The sequence below is a fragment of the Apteryx rowi genome, unplaced genomic scaffold, assembly GCF_003343035.1.
Source record: "Apteryx rowi isolate R43461 unplaced genomic scaffold, aptRow1 scaffold_434, whole genome shotgun sequence".
In the NCBI taxonomy this organism is placed as follows: domain Eukaryota; kingdom Metazoa; phylum Chordata; class Aves; order Apterygiformes; family Apterygidae; genus Apteryx; species Apteryx rowi.
In genome coordinates this window covers 537,621-559,458 of record NW_020450688.1, presented here as the reverse complement: position 1 = coordinate 559,458, position 21,838 = coordinate 537,621, and the positions used below count along the sequence as shown (strand labels likewise).

The 21,838-nt window shown below is 46.3% G+C and overlaps 1 protein-coding gene across 4 annotated transcripts in view; it reads right to left on the bottom strand.

Moving 5' to 3' along the window:
- Window positions 1-21,838, bottom strand: part of OSBP2 (oxysterol binding protein 2) — a 164,355-nt gene that overhangs the window by 105,143 nt on the left and 37,374 nt on the right. For all 4 annotated transcript variants that reach the window (XM_026076619.1, XM_026076617.1, XM_026076615.1 and 1 more), the window contains exon 2: window positions 19,665-19,873. In XM_026076619.1, the coding sequence (XP_025932404.1) occupies window positions 19,665-19,860 (196 nt within the window). In that variant the 5' untranslated portion in view covers window positions 19,861-19,873. The remainder of the gene's footprint in view (window positions 1-19,664; window positions 19,874-21,838) is intronic.

Genomic DNA, 21,838 nt, shown 5'->3' with positions numbered 1-21,838 from the left:
CCACTGCGAAAGGCAAATTAAATTCCTGGGCTGCAGGGCCCGCTGCTCAGCGGTGCGTCCACGCTGCCGAAACAGGGAGCTGCGGCTTTGCGGCAGGAACATGCCAGGAGAGGGCAACCTTACACTGCATTATCTTGGCTTAAATAGAGTACAGCACCGACAAACCACCTCCGGGGCACCCTGAATCATAGCAGCCACGCAGCTACAGCTAAAGCCAGTACTACCAGACTGCGAGGAAGCAGAACAACCTCGGAATAATAAATAAAAGCATCACACCAAACCTGAAACACAATGAAATCGCACGCACCACCGCTGCACTGCAACCCCACCTGGTAGCCTGCGCCCAGACAAGTGGTGTTCAACCAGAGCTGCCACACCAGGCAATTTATTGCTCTCCCCCTATATCTGCGCTGGAAAGACAAGGTATTTCTGAAAATGAAAGTAAATCCTTCCCAAATAAATCTCGCAGCAGGTTTTCTCACTTTTCCAGAACTATTTTCCGGCTGAGAGCGCTTGCGAGAATCATAATCATCAAGGGGAAAAATTAGCCCCATGGAGAAGCAAGAAAGGACAGGCACTGTTTGCCCATCAAGGGTGGAGCGAGCCACTGGTCCACCAGATCTCCAGCCAGCAGCACTTCTCTTTTATAACCCATGCGTCACCTAAAATTACTGGAAAGATTCTACAGACGACCCCGTGCACCATTATCATGGTGGTTTCCACTTATGTCCAACAAAAAAAAAAAAAAAAAAATCAATAACCTTGAATAAAAACATTTCCCCACTTGGAGCCCAGATCTAATTCTTCATTTTGTACGTGCTGACTTGCTCAAGGGGACAGAGTCCGAGGCAGAAAGGAAGCATGCCAGCAGGCTTCCCTTTCAGCCATTCACTCTTTGTTATAAAACACCACTGATGCTTATAATACTGCCTAGGCCCAGTTGCTAAACAGATGCCTTCAGACTTTTTGAAGTGATCAGCTTTCATCTAATGACTCATTTCTAATTAGCTGGAATTGTTATTATTTTCAGAGCAAAAAATTGATTTTCCTCCAATGGCCCTTTTCTGTGCCAGCAGAAAACACTCGGGAATTTTAAATGCCTAATAATAACACAGAAATATACTGAGGCAATTACTGGAGCTGAGAAAGTTCCCTCTTGGTGCATCCAAGGCAGACTAACAGTACGAAAATCCCTGCTACGTTATTCAGGGTATTGAAAACCACTTACAAATGAAGCTTGCTTTGTTTAAAACTTTTTAAGTAACAAGCATCTCTAGTTCACCATTTAGGGAGAGTTCAGAGGCAGCAGAGCTGCCCACTGAGCCCTGCTCCAGCAGCCCGCGAAGCCGCTCGGGGCACTCGATGCAAGTGGTACCTACGATGCAAGGCAGCAGCATCGGGCAGAGGGAGGACACAAGCCGTGCTAACAGCTGAGTTTTTTCCCCTGGAGTATTTCTGTCCATCTGCCACCGTTCCCCAGTGTGACCCTGCCATCGCGGGCCGCAGCCGAACGGCAGCAGGAGCTCCGGGATATCCCAGCAGAGGCCTTATCAGGTAGCAACAAGGGTCATAAATCAGGATTTGGCCAGATGTCCTCGCTTGAGTGTCTGCTTGTTCTTTATCGGAAGAGCACCACAGAAGACTGCAGCGTCACCTGTGCCTCAGGATGTCCTGCCAGCAGGGCACCTTGGTGCCTTTGTAGAAGCCACGCTTGCACCAAAGCGGTGCTGAACTGGCCCTTCCAGCTCTTGCAGCTTCGGCAAAGAGGACACTCCACGCTTACCAGATAACACGACTGCTGGCAACGCTGCATGCAATGCAGCGGCGCCTGGTCCCACCACAGCCCGCAGCTCCTCGAGCCACGTGAAGCAGGGCACCAGACTTGCAGCTCAAGAAAATGCACACGCCGGTGTGCATGTACACATACCATGCTGAGCCGTGCTCAGCATGCAGCAGGATAACTCTTTTTTGGTATTTCACAAGTTGCTAAAGTAACATGGATCAGCTGAGAAGGCAACAACTTCAATGTGTCCCATCTACACTATCACATTCAAACACCTGGAGCAACAGGTAGACACCACCACATTTTCTTCCTCCTTGGAAAACAAACAGAAGGACAATAATTCTGAAGAGGCACTAAGGCAACTTGCTTTAAATATGCATTATTGGCAATTTGCTTTGTTTCTTCTTATAGATAGAGGATCCCCTCCATGTCCATGTTACTTATAAATCCATGTTATGTTCTGTGTTCAGCACCAGCATGTGCTCAGTGAGCTGCTGATCACAGACTTACCTGGCTCTAGGTTCATGAACAAGCTGTTGTAGGTTCTGAACTTCAATCACCCGGTCTGAGTAAGTACAATGGCAAGTTAAAATTTGACCTGGGAAGATTGCTCAGCATTCAAATTAGCAAACTAACATTCTGGCATTCAGTAAAAAGGGACCCAACTCACTTTCATCTCAACTCTAGCTATAACAGTTACTGAAATGACAAATCAAACTAATATTAGCAAGCACAGCAGAAAAAGAATGAAACAGATCATCCTTCCCACTTGTTCCACCCACACAGGGATTTTTAAATCACAGGGAATATACACTGCATACAAGGACAGGGCAAGAGAGAAACTTGCCTTCGGTGACAAGCCAAGACTCGCAGGCTGCTTAACGGCACTTGTTCCCCAAAAGACAGACCAAGCTCCAGGGATTGCCACAGGGATAGTTTACCAAGGCCACGAAAGGCACATGTTCCTCATACATAATCTGCACTGAATTTAGGGCTGTGGATACACATCCAAGTATTTAGGCAAGTGACTGAAATGGCTGTCTACTTACCGAACTAAACAGGAAAGTTAGGAGCTAAATAGCTGATTGAACCGAGGCTACACACAGCCAACCTCACAGTCGCATGCGTGCAGCAGTACAACACTATGCACCAGCAGTTTGCAGTCCCTGAGTTTGCAAAGCAACATCAGTTTGGTGCTTAAACAGAATAAACCAGACTGCACGTTTAAGCAAAACCTTGAGTGGGACAGAGCACCAGCTGTTCCCAGACTATGTCTTCACAGCATCCCAACACAGGGTGCTCAAGTCACCTGAAGAAATTCTGTAGCAGAGGAAACTGCCCTTCTTGTCTGAGCCACACCAGCCTGATCCTATGTCCCGCTGCACAGCTAAAGCCTTGCAAAGTGAAGGGAGCAAAGGTCAGGCTCTAGGGATGAAGATCACCCTGCATGAAGATGCTCACAGCCAGTAAAAGGCACATATACACCTACGCCCAGCTAGGCTATCCCCAAAGAGCAGCCGGAGAGCTCCAATCTTTCTGTAAGCTTCTTTCAAGGTATAAGGCTTCCTGCTTACAGGTTCCCAGCCCCATCGCAGGAAGGTTGGAGGGCTGATGGCAGACAGGGGTTGGCCTGCAGGAATATTTCAGCCTGGAAAAAAGCCTGTGGGCTTATTTCTTGCTCCCCATAATCTTTAAGTACTGGGCCAAGCGCTCAGGAATGGGATGTGCATCACCCACTGCTGCTTCCCAGCTAAGAGCATTTCCAGCTGATCACCAGTGTCTGCTCCAGATCCTGCATCTTGGCTTTTTTTTTGCTAACTGGCCTTAAGGACAGTTCTTCCCTAAAGGAAGCTGGGTAATAAAAATTACAGAAAGCTAGCTACACGCCAGCTCCGCAGTGAAGCAATGAGCCTGCACCACTCACCAGACACCGCTCGAGCGTGGCCAGGTCAGAATTTCCCCTTGACACTGCCAACGGGAACGTGAGCTGGTTTCTGCTGCAGCAGGCTGAGGCCAGCCCACCTCCACTGCAATCTGCATGCATCAGGTCAGCAGCACCAGACTCAACTAGAAATCCAAAATACTGGCTCCACCAGCAACTCTGAAATCTGGGTGGGTGTGGATCCAAGCCACAGTGTCAACAGCCAGCAAAAGAGCCCAAATTCAGCGCCCATTTGATGGCTGGACACAGAATGCCGCCTCCTGGATAGCAGCTGCCAGCCTTACTTAATACTTGATTCAACTTTGTTTGTAGACAGATACAAATTGGCCACTGAGCACACATTTTACCAAAACGATCCCAGAATTATTTTAAAACAGTTCACAGGCACTCAAGCTACAAAGGCAAAGGAGCCCACATTTCCATCCCGTTCAGGTAGCGTAGGGATCATGCTACCCTGAAGGGACAAGGCACATAAGTGACCTGACAAATTCATGCTGAATTCACACTTACCAGGACTAGGACAAAAAGGCAGAAGCAGTTGGAGCTGACAGTGGCAATCCATCCCCCTTGTGCTCCCACTACCTCTAAATCCAGGCCATTCCCATATTCTGCCATGGGCAAAGACACCCAGACTTGGCTCACAGGCAGAACGGGGACACCATCAGCTCAAAACATTTGAGCCAGGGATGGCAGGAGGAAAGGAGAGCGATAGGTGTGCACAGGAGAACACGGGAACATTATGCTCTACAAGGACCATGGCCTCGGGCTGCATCCCCGTCCCTCCCGCACAGAGATCCTCAGGGAAGCGACATGGGCAGGCAGCTGGCCTCCTGCTACCTACTCACAAGTCTTCAGCTTATTTCACTAACAGCATCAAACCTTGCAGTCTCCCCAGGGAAGGCCCCTGCTGCAGAAAGCTGCTGGTGAAAGCAGAGACTACAATCTCCTGGCGAAAAGGTCCGGGAGCGCCCTGCACTGCAGTCACGGAGCGCAGGGCTTGTGCTGGTTCCAGAAGTCCCTTTATGATCTCCCAGCAACAGAGAAACAGATTTCTTTGAAGCACGCGTTTCCAGTGCGATGCATCGTCTGCCGGAGGCAGGCGTCAGTCGGACAGGTCAAGGGCTCCACAACAGCAAGACAAGCAACAGCAGCACCCCACTTCCCAGCGCCCTTCTAGCATCGGGCATCTGATAAAGCAGGCCAGGCTCCTCTGTGCAGCAATAAAACCAGCAGTGAGCTACTCTGAGGACCCTTGGTGTACTGTCAACAGAGTTCTTCCAACCAGCCACTGAAAAAGTCCTTGTCCAAATGGACAAAAACAACCACACTGATGCAAGTCCAAGCTAGGGCCTCCATTCTTTCACAGTTACTGTTCAAAACCCGCCAGGATCATACTAAAGCCAGAGGGTTCAGGCAGTTAATCCTCCCCACAACGGTTCACAGAAGCAGACACAACCCACGGATGAGAGGCACATTGCATTTTCCAGATTTCAGCATTCATGTGGAACCAGTTTTGCGCCAGAATTTGTTCTGGTCTCTGCATTAAGCCCCGCACAAAGCTACGCAGCCAGATGCAATGACTCCCCCTCATTGCATTTACACACTCACAAAAACAACTAAAGGGAAACAAACTGGACGCACATAAAGCAAAACCCCCCGACCACATTCAAGTCCACAGCAGACGGAGGATGGGACCCTTCAAGTGGAGAAGAAAGGGCAGATAGCAGACATTTCAAACTCCCATGAAATAACCAAGTGCCACTTGCCTTTTTCAAAATGAGGTACTTGAATATTAATTTAGGTAACACGTGTGCACAACTCCCTATCTTTTAAGTTTTGCTTTGCAGTCCTGACAAGCAACCTTGCTAAATTCTTATTTTCTAAAGTGTGTAAAAATGATAGAAACAAATGGAAGCAACAGAAAAGCCACAAAGCATTAGACAAAGGAAACATTTATTTACAAACAGCAGAAAACCATGAAATGATGGAATTAACACCTACTTAAGCCAGGAACTCATACACAAGGAATCAGCAGCGGTGTTTGTCTGCAGTACAGGGTAAGAGTCCAGTTAAGTGATGAAATGAAGAAAAAACACAAGTTTTACAGAAGCAAGCAGGATGGACACAGGAGAAAAATAAAACAGTAGCGTGATAATCAGCACTTTTTAAATAAATAAAATTTTTACAGCAAATACAAATATGGCAAAACAAAATACTCTGTCACTGTTACTTTCATGATACTTAAGAAGTAGTGTAATCCTCCCCATAGATATATATATCCCTCTCCCATTTTTGCTGATGAAGCATTGGCTTTTCAAACTTGCCAAGGGGAAAGAAAACAGTTTATCACTCTTGCTATAAACAGCTACCTTCGGGTCTTGCCTTTGCCCAACCTCCTGTTCCTCCAGCCATGATGGTACCACCAAGCGGAGGCCAGGAAGGAGCTTTCCTCCCTGCAAACTTGCAGCACCCGCTCCATTTAAAAAATACAAAAAATAAAAAAAGCCTTTTCCTTGTGTGGCTGTAGCTGGTAGCTCTGCAGAGGAAGGAAGGGGGTTGACTGTTTCATGCTCCATGCGTGCTGCACCAGCAGGCTTCAGCACAGCCTTATCCTTGCTGGACTTTAACATTTGCAAGCCACAAAATTAGCATCCCCTATCCCTAAGTCAGCTGCCTGCAGAAGGTATTTTGCACAGAAGGGATGGCCAGAAGGACAGCCGAGGGCTGAGGACAGACGCAAGGTAGGAGAGTCATGCACAGCACAGTTCTGAAAAGTGTCACAGTGCTGTGACATTAGCAGATACAAAGGAACAAAGTGAGCTACAATTTCACAGCAATATTTGTCCTATAAAAAAAAATTCAAAGGCTCACTTCAAGATCACAGTGAAAACAGGTTTTCCACTCCAAAAGTTCTAGTGAGTCACACTGTTGGCGAACCCTCACAGAAGCAGAGTTGGTCACTCGGGTCAGAACAGTGCGTGAGCACTTCAAACTCAGATTTGCGCATCTTTGACGCAAACCTGCACATCACGCGTCCTACTTCTTCTGGCAGGACCAGCTTTCCAAGAGCCAGTGAGGGAACGAAGGCGCCTGCCCACCATCACATGCATCGCATCACTTCTGCTGTGGCAGCTGTCAGCATTTACTCTCGAAAGCAGTTTATAAAAGCTACTCACTCCTCTGCACAGTCACGTTCAGGGTTTTTTTCGCCTCCCCTCAAGGGCTTTCCCGATGCAGTCTCACCTGTAGCCCTGAGGATACAGGAGCCCAGAAAGCTCCAAAAGAACAAGCGTACCGAGAACAGGCAGTACTATCTCTCACTGCCATGGAGCACATCTCATCCGCACACAACCCACTCAATTACCATCTCCTGTAATGGGATTTTTAGAAACCCTAAAACACGTCTCATGGGTTTGTGCCACCAGTCTGCCAGACCATGAAAGAAGTGCAGTCACAGCGTGCCTGGCGGCTTTCAGTGCAGAAGCGACTGACAGCCCAACATTTTTCACCCTGTCATTTTTAAACGGCAGTAGCTCAGCCGTACATCTGAGCACACACTCCCTCTTCTCCGACTTCAGAGTGCTTCACTTTGCAGCCTGATACACACTGAGAGAGCAGGGAGACGGCGAAGCGACGTGCTCAGAAACCAAAGCAGCCGCCTCCATCCTTCCTCCTGCTCCCCTGCGCAGCAGTGCAAACATTTTCTCCACTAATCGAAGCAGTCACAGAACTGCACAGAATCGTTGAGGTTGGAAGGGACCTCTGAAGATCATCTAGTCCAATCCCCCTGCTCAAGCAGGGCCATCTAGAGCACATTGCCCAGGTCACTGTCCAGATGGCTTTTGAATAGCTCCAAGGAAGGAGACTCCACAACCTCTCTGGGAAACCTGTTCCAGTGCTCTGTCACCCTCACAATGACAAAGTTTTTCCTCATATTCAGACAGACCTTCCTGTGTTTTGGTTTGTGCCTGTTGCCTCTTGTCCTGTCACTGGGCACCACCGACAAGAGTCTGGCCCCATCCTCTTGACACCCTTCCTTCAGGTACTTAAACACATCGATAAGATCCCCCCTCAGTCTTCTCTTCTCCAGGCTGAACAGGCCCAGCTCTCTCAGCCTTTCCTCATAAGAGAGATGATCCAGTCCCTTCATCATTTTGGTGGCCCTTTGCTGGACTCAATTCAGTAGCTCCATGTCTCTCTCGTACTGGGGAGCCCAGAACTGGACACAGTACTCCAGATGTGGCCTCACCAGGGCTGAGTAGAGGGAGAGGATCACCTCCCTCAACCTGCTGGTAACACTCTTCCTGATGCACCCCAGGATACCATTGGCCTTCTTGGCCACAAGGGAACATTGCTGCCTCATGCTTAACTTGGTGTCCACCAGCACTCCCAGGTCCTTCTCCGCAGAGCTGCTTTCCAGGAGGAAAGTTCCAGTCAGGACACACCTGCGCTGGCAGAAAGATGTAAAGGCATGTTCTGCAGAAGAAGTGAAGAGTGAGAGTTGGGATATCAGCTTCTACGCTACATCTGAACCCCACTTGATTCCCTGTACACCACACACCTTTACAACACTACCATATGCTGCTTCTCAAATAATACTACGCACCTTTTTTCCCTTTTGAAAGGAGGAGAGAGTACCTTGGTGCATTTTGTCAGTCCTTCCCTTGCCTTTAACTGCTGCTGCACGATAAGTTATTTTCCATCTACACCACTCCAGCAATCAGCTGGCAGCCACGCAGCACATACAGCAGCAGCAGCACAGCACTCCTTCAGTTTATTCCAAAGGACGAGGCTGCAGCAGTCAAGATGGCCTATATACTGCAGTCTCCACTATAGCTCTCTGCTGCAATATTTAATTTGTGGTGTTATGTAAGTACCATTTTCTGTGTTCCTTTGCTACAATTACCATGGATTACCTCTGCTATGTAAAAATGTTATATATTATTCTGTGTAAGATAAGGAAAAGATCAGTACCAAACTGAGCAGTTAAGCATATGTCTCAGGTAAGTATAACATAGAAGTGAGGTGGAAAAAGGTAACAGGAAAATCAAAAAGAAAAGTTATCTTGAAAAAAAGGGGAGGGGGGATTTTATGACATACAGAAAAAGCCTGAAAGATCCCCCCTTGCCTGCTCATGCCTGCATTGTTAGGCAGAAGCTTTCTGCTTCTTTAAAATTCAGCTTCACTAGTCTTCAGTGCAAGTAGGAACTGCAGCCTAAAGAATGACAGATGTAGTTTTAGGCTGTTCAAGTTTCAAACTGTTTACAGTTCATTTCAGCTGAGTATCCACTTATCAAGATCCCATCAGTCGTAGATATTCAGACACCCTGATTAAGCATTTGCCCCCTGCTCCTCACATCTTCAGGCCTTTGAGACACTGAAGGCTTCTTCTGTGAAATCAATGGAAGCACCTACTTAGTCTGCACGCTCCTGAGGGTAAGAAAAGCTCCCAGGCTCATCAGATCTATTCTAAAGCAACAAAAAAGGGGAAAATGCTACACTTCTCTCCCTTTCATTTCTGAGCTTCCCAGAACATGCCAGATAAATGTTCAAAACACTTGCTTGAACAACCTGCATTTAAAAAGGAGTCAAGGAGGACTTGCTGCAACAGCCCCATCCCCTGCTAGCCCCTAAGCATTCCGCCTCAGACAGTCTAGGCGGCAGGGAGAGCTAAGGCCATTTCCAGACATCTAAGCCCAAAAAGCTCTCACCTTTCCTCAGAGACCCCCTCCGTTCCCCACAAGATGCCCAGATGCCTTGTTCCATCAAACCGCATGATAGCTAGGGACAGACCCTGCCCCACAGTTATGCTGTGTTAATAGCAAGGCAAACGCTTGTGAAACAAGGACCTGAACCGCAGCAGGGCTCATTTGAGCCCCACAGGACGTTGCCAGGATGTAGCTTCATCAGCTCGACCTGCAGGTTTACAGCTAACCAGATTACTGAGAGATCCAGAGAAGGAAGGACTATTTTTATAGCCTCTCCCCCAAGGTCAGGTTTTCAGTAATGAAGGCAAAGGGTTATGAAACAAAAAGCAGCAGCATGTGGAGAACACAAGAGGGGACAGAAGAACTACACAGTCCCCCACTCGAGATGGCTCAAGTAGTTCACTGGAACCAATTCAAGCTCTGGCTGGCAGAAAGCTTCATATTCTAATGCTTGATGCCAATACAGCTTCCGAATACAGCCTTCATCCGACCCTGGATGTCAGACCCCAGACACGCAGGACTGACAACTGGCATAACTATTTCTAAGTGAGCCTAAATTAACCTTATCTTACAGAGACTAAGCATTCAGAAACAATATCAGTATTGCACCTTGTGATTCTATTAATGACATATTGCAACTCATGTGGGATTACCTCTAAAAAAGGACTGAAACAATTCAAATCTTTTCTGGATGCTGCCAGAACGACAAAGGATAAAAGGCCTTTCCAGAAACTAAAATATATATATACACATATATATATAATGTGTGTGTGTGTGTATATATATATATATATATATATGAGAAATCCTGAAGGCTACTGTGAAGCATTCAAAGAATTTCCACTTGCCATTTTCAAAAGGAGGGTGACAGGAATTCTGCAAAGTTCAAAAAAACCTCCACTTTGACAAAGCAATAAACCTCTTCAGTGGTGTCTAACACAGGAGGTGCAGCTCCGGCTGGTTTCCTCTGCAGTGTCAGGATGGCTGGTTTGCAGGGGATTCACACATCCCACGTTCCTGGTGCATTACACCATCCCTTTGGCTACAGCGGGAGAAGCTAAAGTATTTACCATAGCACATAGGTTGGAGCAAAGGCAGTAGCAAAGCTGAGACGGAATAATCGATCCAGATAGCAACTTCACAGGAAAACAGGAAAGACAGACACCACGATGACATGTGCTTGCAGAGAACTGAGCAGCAGAAGACACTGAAAAGAAACAGGAATCACTAAAGACTGGGAATCCAAGAAAATTATTGTGTCTTAACACTACTGTCAATTATCCTTTCCATGGCAGTGACTCCTGGCACAGTTAGCAGCAGCCCGCTGTCCTGGGAAGCTCCAAGGGTCATAAAGATAATTAGAAGAACAAGGTAACTGCATGCTGGTAGCAAACACCTCTGCAGACACGAGCCCTATAAACAGCAGGTAAAACTGTTAGTAACAAAACAGCCAGGCAGATAAACGGGATGAAGAGGCATCACAAGGAGGACGGGAAAGGGAGCAGTTTTGCAGAAAGCACTGGCAGGAGCTGGAAATAGCAAGCAGTGTGACGACAAGAAAAGAGCTGGCGCGTGGGACAACAATGACGACGACTGTCTACTCTCGCCACAATCACAGCACAGAAACACAAGCAATCGCCACCTGCCCAGGAGCTGGCTGTGGGGAAAGGGAGCAAACCAACAAAGGCGTCATTCACAAAGCTGGGGCAGGGAAGCTTGCAGATGCCTTAGAGCATCATATCCCCAAGTCAAAATACCTTAGGCAAAAAACAAAAACCCCCTTAATTGGGAAGAAAGAAAAAGCCCAGCCAAAATACATCAAGCAACAAAATTGAAACTACCACTGGGTGCAACTACTGGAATAGGTAGGAAACTACTAACTTTGGATCCTTTTTAATAATACTACTGCAGAGCCACTACAAACTGGCTGAATCTAACATGCTAAAGCTACTTGCTGACAGCCTGCTTAGGTGAGTTGCAACCATGAGAGCTGTATCTTGGCTCTCTCCCTATGACCTGCAAGCCAAACCTGTGGGTGGGAGTACTGGCCTCTAAGATAACATTTTTGCCCTCCAGAGTTGCATTTACCCTTTACGTTCTGCTGCGGAAACTCATCATGTAAGTCAGAGCAGAAGACACCAGAAGCACAAACCTAACCCTTTGTCCTTCTCCATTTGCCACCTTCCATGACACTTTGCACCACTCGAAGGTCCTGACCTCCTCCAGCCTGAGACAAGCCCCCATGAAGCTCCTTTTCATCATTCCCACTACTAAGAAGAAAACAACTGATTAAGTCAGTAAGAATAACCATACCCAAGCAGTCTACTGCATTGTCCCAAATCCCTTGAACCTTTCTCCCCCTTGTCCAAATATATGTTCTGGCATTGCTTCCTGCAGCAAAAATGTTAGCACTTTGGCGGGGTTCACCTAAATATAGATATTCCCACAGGCACTGGGTGCCCAAGCGCCCACGACAGCCAAGGAGTCTGGACCGAGCTCACTCAAAGGGATGAACTCGGCTGAATCGCTTAAGACTCTTGATGGGGTTTCCCCTTCCCAATACATCGGGAGCACAGACCCACAACTCACACCTGGACACAGCTGGGTGTTGATCCACAACCGAATCCTGCCCCCTGCAACTGCAGGGACTGTCACAACCCCGAGAGGCTGGAAACACCACGTGAAGCCTGACAGGGCGAGATTTCAGGGAGTCCCACTCCTGATTTGCAGACTTGCCAGTACGGTCACACCGGGTCAGCTTAAACGCCCATGCAGCTTCGTCTCTTCCCAGCCAGGGAAGAGCAAAAAAATGTTTAGGAAAAAAGGATAAAGCAGGGCACATGAGCTAATTTTTTCTGGGCATATTCCCTAGCTCCTAGTAGCATGCTGTTTAAGGATCTCCTGGGCTGCATCTTGTATACAGAAAATTACAGTTAATATCCTTCAACGACTAAATTGTGCACAAATCCATCCAATCTCTTTCCGAGCTTTCTGACTTCCTGCAGCAAGCTGCACCATTTAATTTTGTGTTACATGATATAAGAATTATTCCTGATTATTTTAAGACTACAACCTGACAATTTCTTCTTTGTTCTTGCTATAAGTAATTGTTCCCTATCTTTTCCACAACATTTACTGTCTTCCATATCTGCAGCTGTTATTTTTCCAGACCAAAAACTCTTACTTTCCATATTCCCTTTGTGGAAGAGGTTTTACTAATCTAGTTAGCCTTACTGTCCCTTTCTTTTCTTTTAGCTCTGCTGAAAACTTTGGGAGATGGCGTGATGAGAACCACAGTTTTTCCACGAGGTAGGTATGGCTACACATGCAGCAAAATTTAATTTTCGGTTTTGTTCTTTTTCTAGCAATTCCCAACTTTGCTTCTGTGCTGACAGCTCCTAAGCCCTGGCATCAGGCACTAGATGCCTTTGGGAGCGGTTAGTCAGGCGAGCTGATTTTGGCACGGATGCAAACACTGACCTATCTAGCTAACTCCTGTATTTTTAGTATTATGCAGAAAGAAAATGCAATTGGTCAGCCCAAAATCCGCACATGCTTTGCCAGTGACGCAATGCCCCCCACACCATGTTCCTATTCAGATGCTGACCCCAGGCGCAGCAGCGGATTTCACCCTCTCCTCTCACAGACCGCAGAGCAAGGGATCAAAAAAGTCACTTAGTCCCTCACCTCTCTGATCCATCACCAAGCAGCTCAAGTTCATTCCTGGGTGTTTTCCAGCACAATATAGGGTGTTTAAAGCACCAGAAATGACACATTTCTGCTCTTCCCTTGCAAGCTTTTCCAAAGACCCCCTCACTCACATAGCCACGGGATTAATTCTCAGATATTCAGCATTCACAGTTTCACATAATTAACTCCCGTATCTCACGATACTGCCCTAAAATGAAAGGATATTTTTACTCCCGCAGTAACTGCAGGCTATCTCCATCAAATATTCTAGCTTTGCATCCTCGTGGATTCCAGCCACGTCTGCAGAGAGAAGAAAGCCCACGATGCACACATAAAAGTGTTTCTACTATACATCATGCCTGGCCTTCGAGAGTTACAGAAGCCTTCCAATATATCATACTCAGCCATGCAAGCTCAGCCCGAGCAGGAGAGAAAATACCTGTGGAGGCGGAAAAGCAGCTCCCTGTCTCACAAATGGCACAACGCAGCCATGAAGGGTGCAGGCCTCCCTGGCACATCTCACCACCCTGCTGAAGGCTGACGCTCTGTGCAAGGACTCGGGCTATTGACAGGCTAATGCGTAAGCTGACAAAAATCCAAGGGGTGATATGAGTACAATATGGTAAACAGAAAAGGCTGGAATTATTTGAGAGCTTACAGTAATACAAACAGAGGGCGATTACAAAAATCTGCTATTTTCGGAACAGATAAACAGCCATTCACACAGGGCCAAATCAAGTGCTGATGCATATACAAGCCGTTCTTGCTGTTTCCATGCGATGGTTGAACTGGGCACCACCTAAGTGAATAGAATTTACTAGGACTTGGACAACACTTTATAAATGCAACTGCAGAGAAGAATTCCAGATTTGGAAGAAGAGAGGGCTACAGTAGAGCCACTCAGCAGAGTTTATTACCCTTCTGCCATAACATTAAGTCACATATTTAAGGGAATTAAGCACTACACTAAGTGCGGAGAAAGATAAGACAGCAACCCAGCTCTGCTCTCACTTTCTGCCACTAATCCACTGGGTATTAGTAGGTGATACCAGGCAGCTTTATGAACACCTACCCATTTCTCATCAGCAAAACGGGAATAACAAACCAAGCTCTCTCATGTAACATCTGCAAGTATTTACATGCAACTGCCCCAACTCACGACTTGTTACCAAAATGGTCTTTGCTTCACAATGGATAGAGAGGAAAACAAGTCTCCTTCAAATACACAAATGAGTCTCCGATCTCATACTTGGTTTGGGTATTAGTTTCACTATTTCTTAAAAATAGAAATGGGAATTAACTCCAGGAAAAGGGAATCTATCCTCAAGTGCACAGTTCAAACCAGCCAGTAGCTGAGTTAAAAGATGCCTTTGTATATGTTTATTTTAAGAAAACTACTGGGGGGGGGGGACAGTTTTCATCCACCCCAAAATATTCTCCCAGTAGTTAGATACTCATGGGGTTAACCTGAATTGTCAGTCTTATAACCTGTTAAATCTCAAACACTAGGAAGCACTCCTGGTGAAGTGGTCAGTCTTGTACTCACTATATCCCTGATCTATAAAAGTTACAGTACCAGTTACAATAGTTGTAGCAGATATAGTGCCCGTTTATTAAGTAGTTATATACTGTTTGTTCCCCACCATTCTGTGTCTCCTGGGAATCGGAAAGTAGTAAGAGACCACTTATCTGGGGAGACATACAAATTAATGGAAAAACCTAGATTACACTCAGGCCATGTGTGATGCTCCTCCGGTTGAGCAATAAACGTACCTGTTAAACCCAAGCTGACTGTGAACGGAAGGTGCTCAGAGGCCCTAGAACAACAGGACGCCTGTAACAAAGCCTTGTTTGTACAACAAGGGTAATTAAGAGATCCACCCAAGGGCTGCAGATTGCTTCTCAACCAGCCTGCTAACCACTAGAGGTAGACACTCAGAAATCCTCTTGAGCATCAAGCTGCATGTGTTATGCTCATTGCTATGAAACCAAACAGAAGTTAAGCAACACGTCTGACAACTGGGCTGGAGTTTTGATTTTCAGCAGCAGCTAAAGTGTGGCTCATCTTTAGGACATTTCAAGAAAACAGGTCAACCTTTTTTTTTTTTTTGGGGGGGGGGGGGCTTTTTTTGTAATTAATTTCATGCTAACACATTGATCCTTTCTGAGCACAATGAAAGAAGGACTCCAAAGGACCTCGGCTTCTCAGAGCACCCAGGCGTGGGAGCCCTGGGAGCCATGATCAATCCAAACCTAGTCCTAAAACAGAAAGCTCCCCCAAACTGCCAGGGAGTAGGGACTCCTGTTTGCCAAATAATTAGGTAGGTACTTACCATTACTCATCCTAAAGCAGAATTATAGTCCAGTTAAATGAAACCTACCACATCCCCAACAAAAACAAAAAAAAACCCACACACTTATAATTCCTCTGTTGACAAGGACCTTGAAGAAGGCTCAGAGGATAAACAAGCGTCAGGGAGTGAGAACCACCCGTCTTTTCCTCTCCTGGGTGCACCTCGCTGCATCCAGAGAGACCTGCTGGTAACTATGCAGTCACTGTCGGAAAAGCTGCTGCACAACCGAGACTGCCACGCTAGTGCTCGTCAGCTGGAGATATCTCACAAGAAGCTGATTTGAACTCGCCTGTCTTCTCCCCAGAAGAAAACATGCCACCTCCCCTGGAGTCCCTGTGTGCCAGTGCACACTGGTGGGGACCACCAAGGACAGACCCCTACCACATCCCAGACAGACCTTCCCTGCAGTTGGAAGAGCAGGAGGCAGTGCCCAGGGAGGAAGTCTCTGTAAGGACACCTTCATTCCTTCCCTCTGTCTTCCCCAGAAGCACAGGCAGCGCTAGACACAACCTGTTTCTCTGTCCTCACCGAGTCTGTTCCTCCTGGAGAAACCAAATCTGGGGTGCTGCGTCCAGTTCTGGGCTCCCCAGCACAAGGAAGACATGGGCACACCGCAGCGAGCCCAGAAAAGGGTCACAAAGATGATTAAGGGACTGGAACATCAGGTACAAAAGGGGAGACTGAGACAGCTGGGACTGTTTCACCTGGAAAAGAAAAGGCTCAGGGTATCTTATCAATGTGCATAAATACCTGATGAGGAGTAAAGAAGACAGAGCCAGATTTTTCTCAGTGGTGCCCAGGGACCAGACAAGAGGAAATAGGCATGAATTGAAATATAGGAAATTCTGCTTAAACCTAAGACTTTTTTTTTTTTTCCTCCCCTGGGAGGGTGGTCAAACACTGGAACAGATTACCCAGAGAGGTTGTGAAGCTTCCATCCTTGAAGACATGCCAAACCCAACTGGTCAAGATCCTGAGCAAGCAGCTCTAGTTGACCCTGCTCCACACAAAGGGTTTGGACTGGACGATCTCCAGACAGCACTTCCAACCTCAGCAATTCTGCGATCCCTCATGCTTCAGTGGGCACTACCCCAGCCAGGCCATGCAGTTCTGCTGGAAGTTCCCTCCTCATGAGCAGCCCCATGAATCCCCCATCCCTAGCAGGAAGGCAAGCTGCAATGCTGACAGTCTTCTGGCCTCACAGAGCTATCAGTGCTCTCTCCTTGGCTGCATGCAGCCATGTGGCCACAAGCTGCCCTTCTTACCCACTGGCCAAGACAGCCCCGATGCATCAACATGGGTTCTGCAGAGCAGTCCTGGGAAACACGTGGGCATTGGGGATCACTCAGGAAGCAGCTCAGATTGGGTGTTACTGAGAGGAATCAGCTCAACAGACCCCTCACTCGAGCAGATCTGAAGGATCTAGGGACTTCAAAAAATCCATAGCCTCATCTCTCCACTCGTAAATACTCACCTCATGGCTCTGTCTGAGGCCCAGGATTTATAGGGACAGAATGCTGGGAAGTTTATTTCAATTTAAGCAAGATAGTCAAACCTAGCACACATTCATCTTAATTAAAAGGTCTCTAGCTTGGGACAAAACGGTACCAGCTAGTTGAAGGTAATTCACAAAAGTCCTCAGTTGTGATTTTGCAGCACAAGGATTCAGCGCCTGTTTACAGAGTTCTTATCCCCTCGGTCAGATCAGAAAAGCCTGGCAAAACAGGAGGTTATTTAACCGAGATCAGTTCCCTGGCCTGGTTCACAGCACTTCCTCACAAAGAGTTGGGACAGCACAACGGAAAGGCAGCACAGGAATGGAAGCGAGCAGCTGGGAGTATTAACACCTAACAGCAGCACTGGTGCCCAGCTCTTCATATCCTGAAACTATGGCCTGAGCTTACTGAAATTCGGAATTCAGCATGTTCAAAGCTTTAAGACAGGAAGTCTCTACGTTCGATATACAAAATGAGCACATACAGTTCTGAAGGCAACATCACTGACATCTTCCTGAAGCTATGTACTGAACTGCAGCTCAGTAGCAGGCTGTCCGCTCTTTGCTTTACGCCTGCCTTCACATAACCAATGTGTTATGCAACTTCCACACTCCAGTGTTCAAAAAAGGTGAATGTCAAGGCACTGATGTAGGAAAAAGTCTAGCAGTAAACTCATTCCTCCTGCACATCAGATCCTTTTCAAATACCTACCTGGTTAAAGGACTTGGTTTTCCTCTACGGAAGAAGCAAGGTTCACACAAATGCCAGCCCTGCCGCACCCACAGCAAGTTCACTGCGTCTGTGACCTGGCAGAACACCATGTTTTGCCAGGCAAAACAAGCGTGCCTAGAAATTTGCCATCTTCTACTTCTTAGTTTTATTCCCCATTAGTATTTGCATACACTCTAGAACTGCAGTATCAAGGGCCAGAGGGTTCACAACACAGTATCATTAAATCTGTGGATACTAGCGCCATGAAATGCAGTGTATTTAAATAATTATGGGAAATGAGTAAGTGGCTCATGCACTAATCAACTTCTATATGAACTTGTGGGACAGCTAATTATACAAAAAAATCAGATCGCATTACTCAGGGACTAGGGAACATTCTCCTGCACGTCAAACTGTTTATGTTACGGCATTCTGCTGCTATCTTTAAAGCACTATGTTAAGCACAGATTGCCATCACTACGCCCCTGGCAGCCAGCACTGATACAGAGACAAAAAACGTTAAAGCATTGCCTTCCAGAAGCATGGACAAATTCTTATTTTAACTTTGTGCATTTTGATAAACTGGCAGCATTAAAAAGTGATCCCCATCCACACAATCCAGCCTGCTGCTCAGGAGAGCTGCGCGCAGCAGCTGCATCAAGCACACCACAAGATGTTTTGGTGTAGATACAGCAACACTTCCCCAAGGAAAATAGAGGTTTTCATTGATGCACTGAGTCAACTGCAGCCTCCTTTGGTGGCAATTTTGAAAGCTAAATTTCAGGAACACTTTACTTACATATGTATACTCACTGCAGCTGATACCACAGAGCAGCATTTACAGCTGCCCCAAAGCCCCACACCTGGACCAGAAGAGCAATATCCTCCTACATGCTCTGCGAGCACTGAACCAAAGCAGCCCCAAGCTATAAAGCTGTGCAATGTCTTGCTGTGACCTTTTAGTCTCACCTTCCCACACCCCCGTTCATAAAATGCCCCAAGTATTTTAGAAGCTGTGTTTTCATTTTTAAGCAGAATGTTATAAAGACCATACCCAGATGTTCCCTACACCTTTTCCCTTGTATAAAGTCTGATTTCCAGCAGTCAAAGTAAGTTCTGAGAGTGGTTTTATTCTAGGGTAAAGGGGATGGCTGGCTTTTTAATACATCATTTATTATTTTTGTTTTCTGTGACTTGAAGCCATGCTTATTTGTGGAAGAAAAACAAATATTAATCCCAGAAGAGTTATGAACATTGCAAGATTTCTAAAATACGCTGTTTGTTCAGCACCTATTCCATTCACTTCATAAAGGAGCAGTAAAAATGACACTCTTGGGAGGAGCTGCATAATGTGCATGTGGCTTTGACAGCTTTACATATTGCAGTTGCCCCAAACATACACTAATGAATACCACACCCCATTTTAGTGTGCGTGGGGCAGGGGGGGAACAGGAAATATGCACTGAGAGAGAGAACTGAGCTAAATTCAAATTGCATTCATCAAGGGATTGCATGTTACAGAACTATCAAAACATGAGTGCATAAGAAAGGCTCTGGCATTGCATGGTGAACTGGTGCTCCCTGGAGCACTACTCACAGCTGTGCTTAGTGTTTCCTGCAGTATTCCCTATCCACACTGACCCATTCAAATTCTCCAGGAGAAAGTCATGTATCTCCTACTTTCCAGCAGAAGTATCCTAAGTTCATTTCTATCAACTCCCTGCAAATGCAATTTATCGTCATTACCAGGGCTTTAGAAAGACTGGCTTAATGCTGCCGGACCAGAAGAGAAGACATTTGGGGCACACAGTATTGCTGAAAACCCCCTGTGGCTTGGGGGAACTAACACCTGTTTTTAATTGTGTATGAAATAGCATCTACTAAGATTTCTGCACAATTAAGCAAGCACAGAAGAGCTGATTTACAACCAAGTTTTAAAAAGGATCCAGTTCTATGTTTGCATTCTAATACACACTCTACCTGACTGGTTGTTCCTCATGCGGATAGCTTTGGCTTTGGCCAGCTCCAGGGCCGTGACCCATCGTTGCCTCTCCACTTCCGAGTTTGCCTTTAAGTGGTATGTCCTTCCCCCATTGGAAAGCACAATGTTACAAGAGTCCTCCGTATCGATATGAGCCGTTGACAGGTTGATGGTTCCGCGACACGTGTGGGCCATTTCAGCCTGTGTCCTGCACAGGAACAGAGGAAAAGGAAGTATAAATCCCTCTGGATTCACTCTGCCCCCAAATCTTCACTTCTGCTCCTGAACACCCATCGCTCGCTCCTGCGGGTATGCCTTCCTAGGTAGCAAGGGCCTACAGTAAAATATCCTGAGAATGCAATAAGCACATTTAAGCCATGAAAGCTAGAAAAGTTTCTCAAATGGAAAAATAAGGAATGGGCTAAAGCATTTGGATTGAGCTGTGTAGCTTATTCCCTTGCATCAACTCCCTGCATCAACTCCCTCATCACTTACACTGGTGGGCTTCATATGCAGCTGCTTAGTTTGCGTGTTGCCCCAAAAATAAAATTACTCAACTGTACACCACTGGCATTTCTTTTCTTATTTGCATTGCTGCTTCTTTTCTCCCTTTCCCTACTATTCCACTTCTAGGATCTAGTATTTCGTAGGTTTTTATACCCTCTCTTTTCAATCATGGTCTTTTGTCTAACAGTTCAATTAGATCTTGCATGCAAAGATCTCCATTTGTAAGGCAAATGAGTACGGCACAATTTCTCTGCCGCAGTTAAAATACCTTGACTACTGACAGCATTGTTGCTCACTGATCTAAGTAAACCTACTGAAGTAAAGAGAGCGGGATGTTTTTCTGGGGCTAAACTCCCAAGGAATCACTCATTTCACCCCAGAAGTATTCAGCTCAGCATACCAAGGAGAAACGGGCGTGCTGGCACTGCTGCAAGTAACTCTTAGTGACCAGTTTACAAAGTAGCTACAAAAAGACAAATCTTCTGTTTAATACAAACCTTTCTTGACACCATTAGTCACAGATCAGGCTCTTCATTCAATCTGCTCTGCAGCAGACTTGATCCACGGCTACCCCACTGCTTACAGCAGCATCCCAAGACTTTATGCTAAGAGGCCAAAGTCAACAAATCCTCAGTAAAAATACAACAGGCCTCCCTGTCCCATACTCCAGTTCTCCTAGTCCAAAACAGAAACAAGGGTACAGACGCAACAGATTGTTTGAAGGGTGGTTGCTTTGAGCCACTGGTGATAATTGCAACTCTCCCTTTCACAAAAGGGAATTTCTGACCTTGAATACTCTTAGCCCTTCGTGGACTTGTAGCTTTATCAAAGCTAAAACGATTACTTGTCTTTATTATCCATTTTCCTCTTTCCCCTTGCCTGCTTCTCCTTCTCAAGAGGGCCCAAGTCCCATGAGACTAGCAGGTCCCACACTGACTGCCAGTGAAGGTTTTGGCAGGTATCGCACTGGTTGAAAGCTGGCTTCTTGCCCAATTAGAGATGCTTTGTCTTTTCAGAGCATGAAAGCCAGACAGCCACATACCAACCGACAGCCACTTCTTAAAACATGACTTAGCATCATGTTTTCAGAAGCACCTAAAAAAAGTCTTTTTTTTTTTTTTTTTTTTAAATGACGAGTTCCAGAGACCAGATTTTTAAAGGCACTTGGGCACAAAGATAAATGCCTCCACATCCACTACTGCATTTACAGAAGCCTCAAAGAGCTCTACAAAGAGTCCTAAATGCTTACCACCACTCCAGCAGACATACTCAAACACTCTCTCTCCCTCTTAGTTGCTTACCCCTTGCCAGAAAGGGGGAGTACATTTGTCATTGTGACACTCCAGCTCTGCAAGTGTTTCCCATCCACTCCAAACTTACATGAGTCCCATCCACTACAAGCACTTCAAACCACAGACTACTTACATGCATTTATACAGCACGTTGCAAAATAGGGTCTTTCCTGGCTGGTATTTACTACAGACTTCATTATTAAAAAAAAAAATTTTTGAAGCAGGACAGACATTAACATTTTGAAAATTCAGTTCCTCCACTTTTTCTCCCTTCTACTGCTATCTATCTACTGCTATCTATCTCCCTTCTACAGACAGCTGGAAGTAGCCTCACGATCCCAGGCCCTGGTTCTCATGGGGGACTTCAACCACCC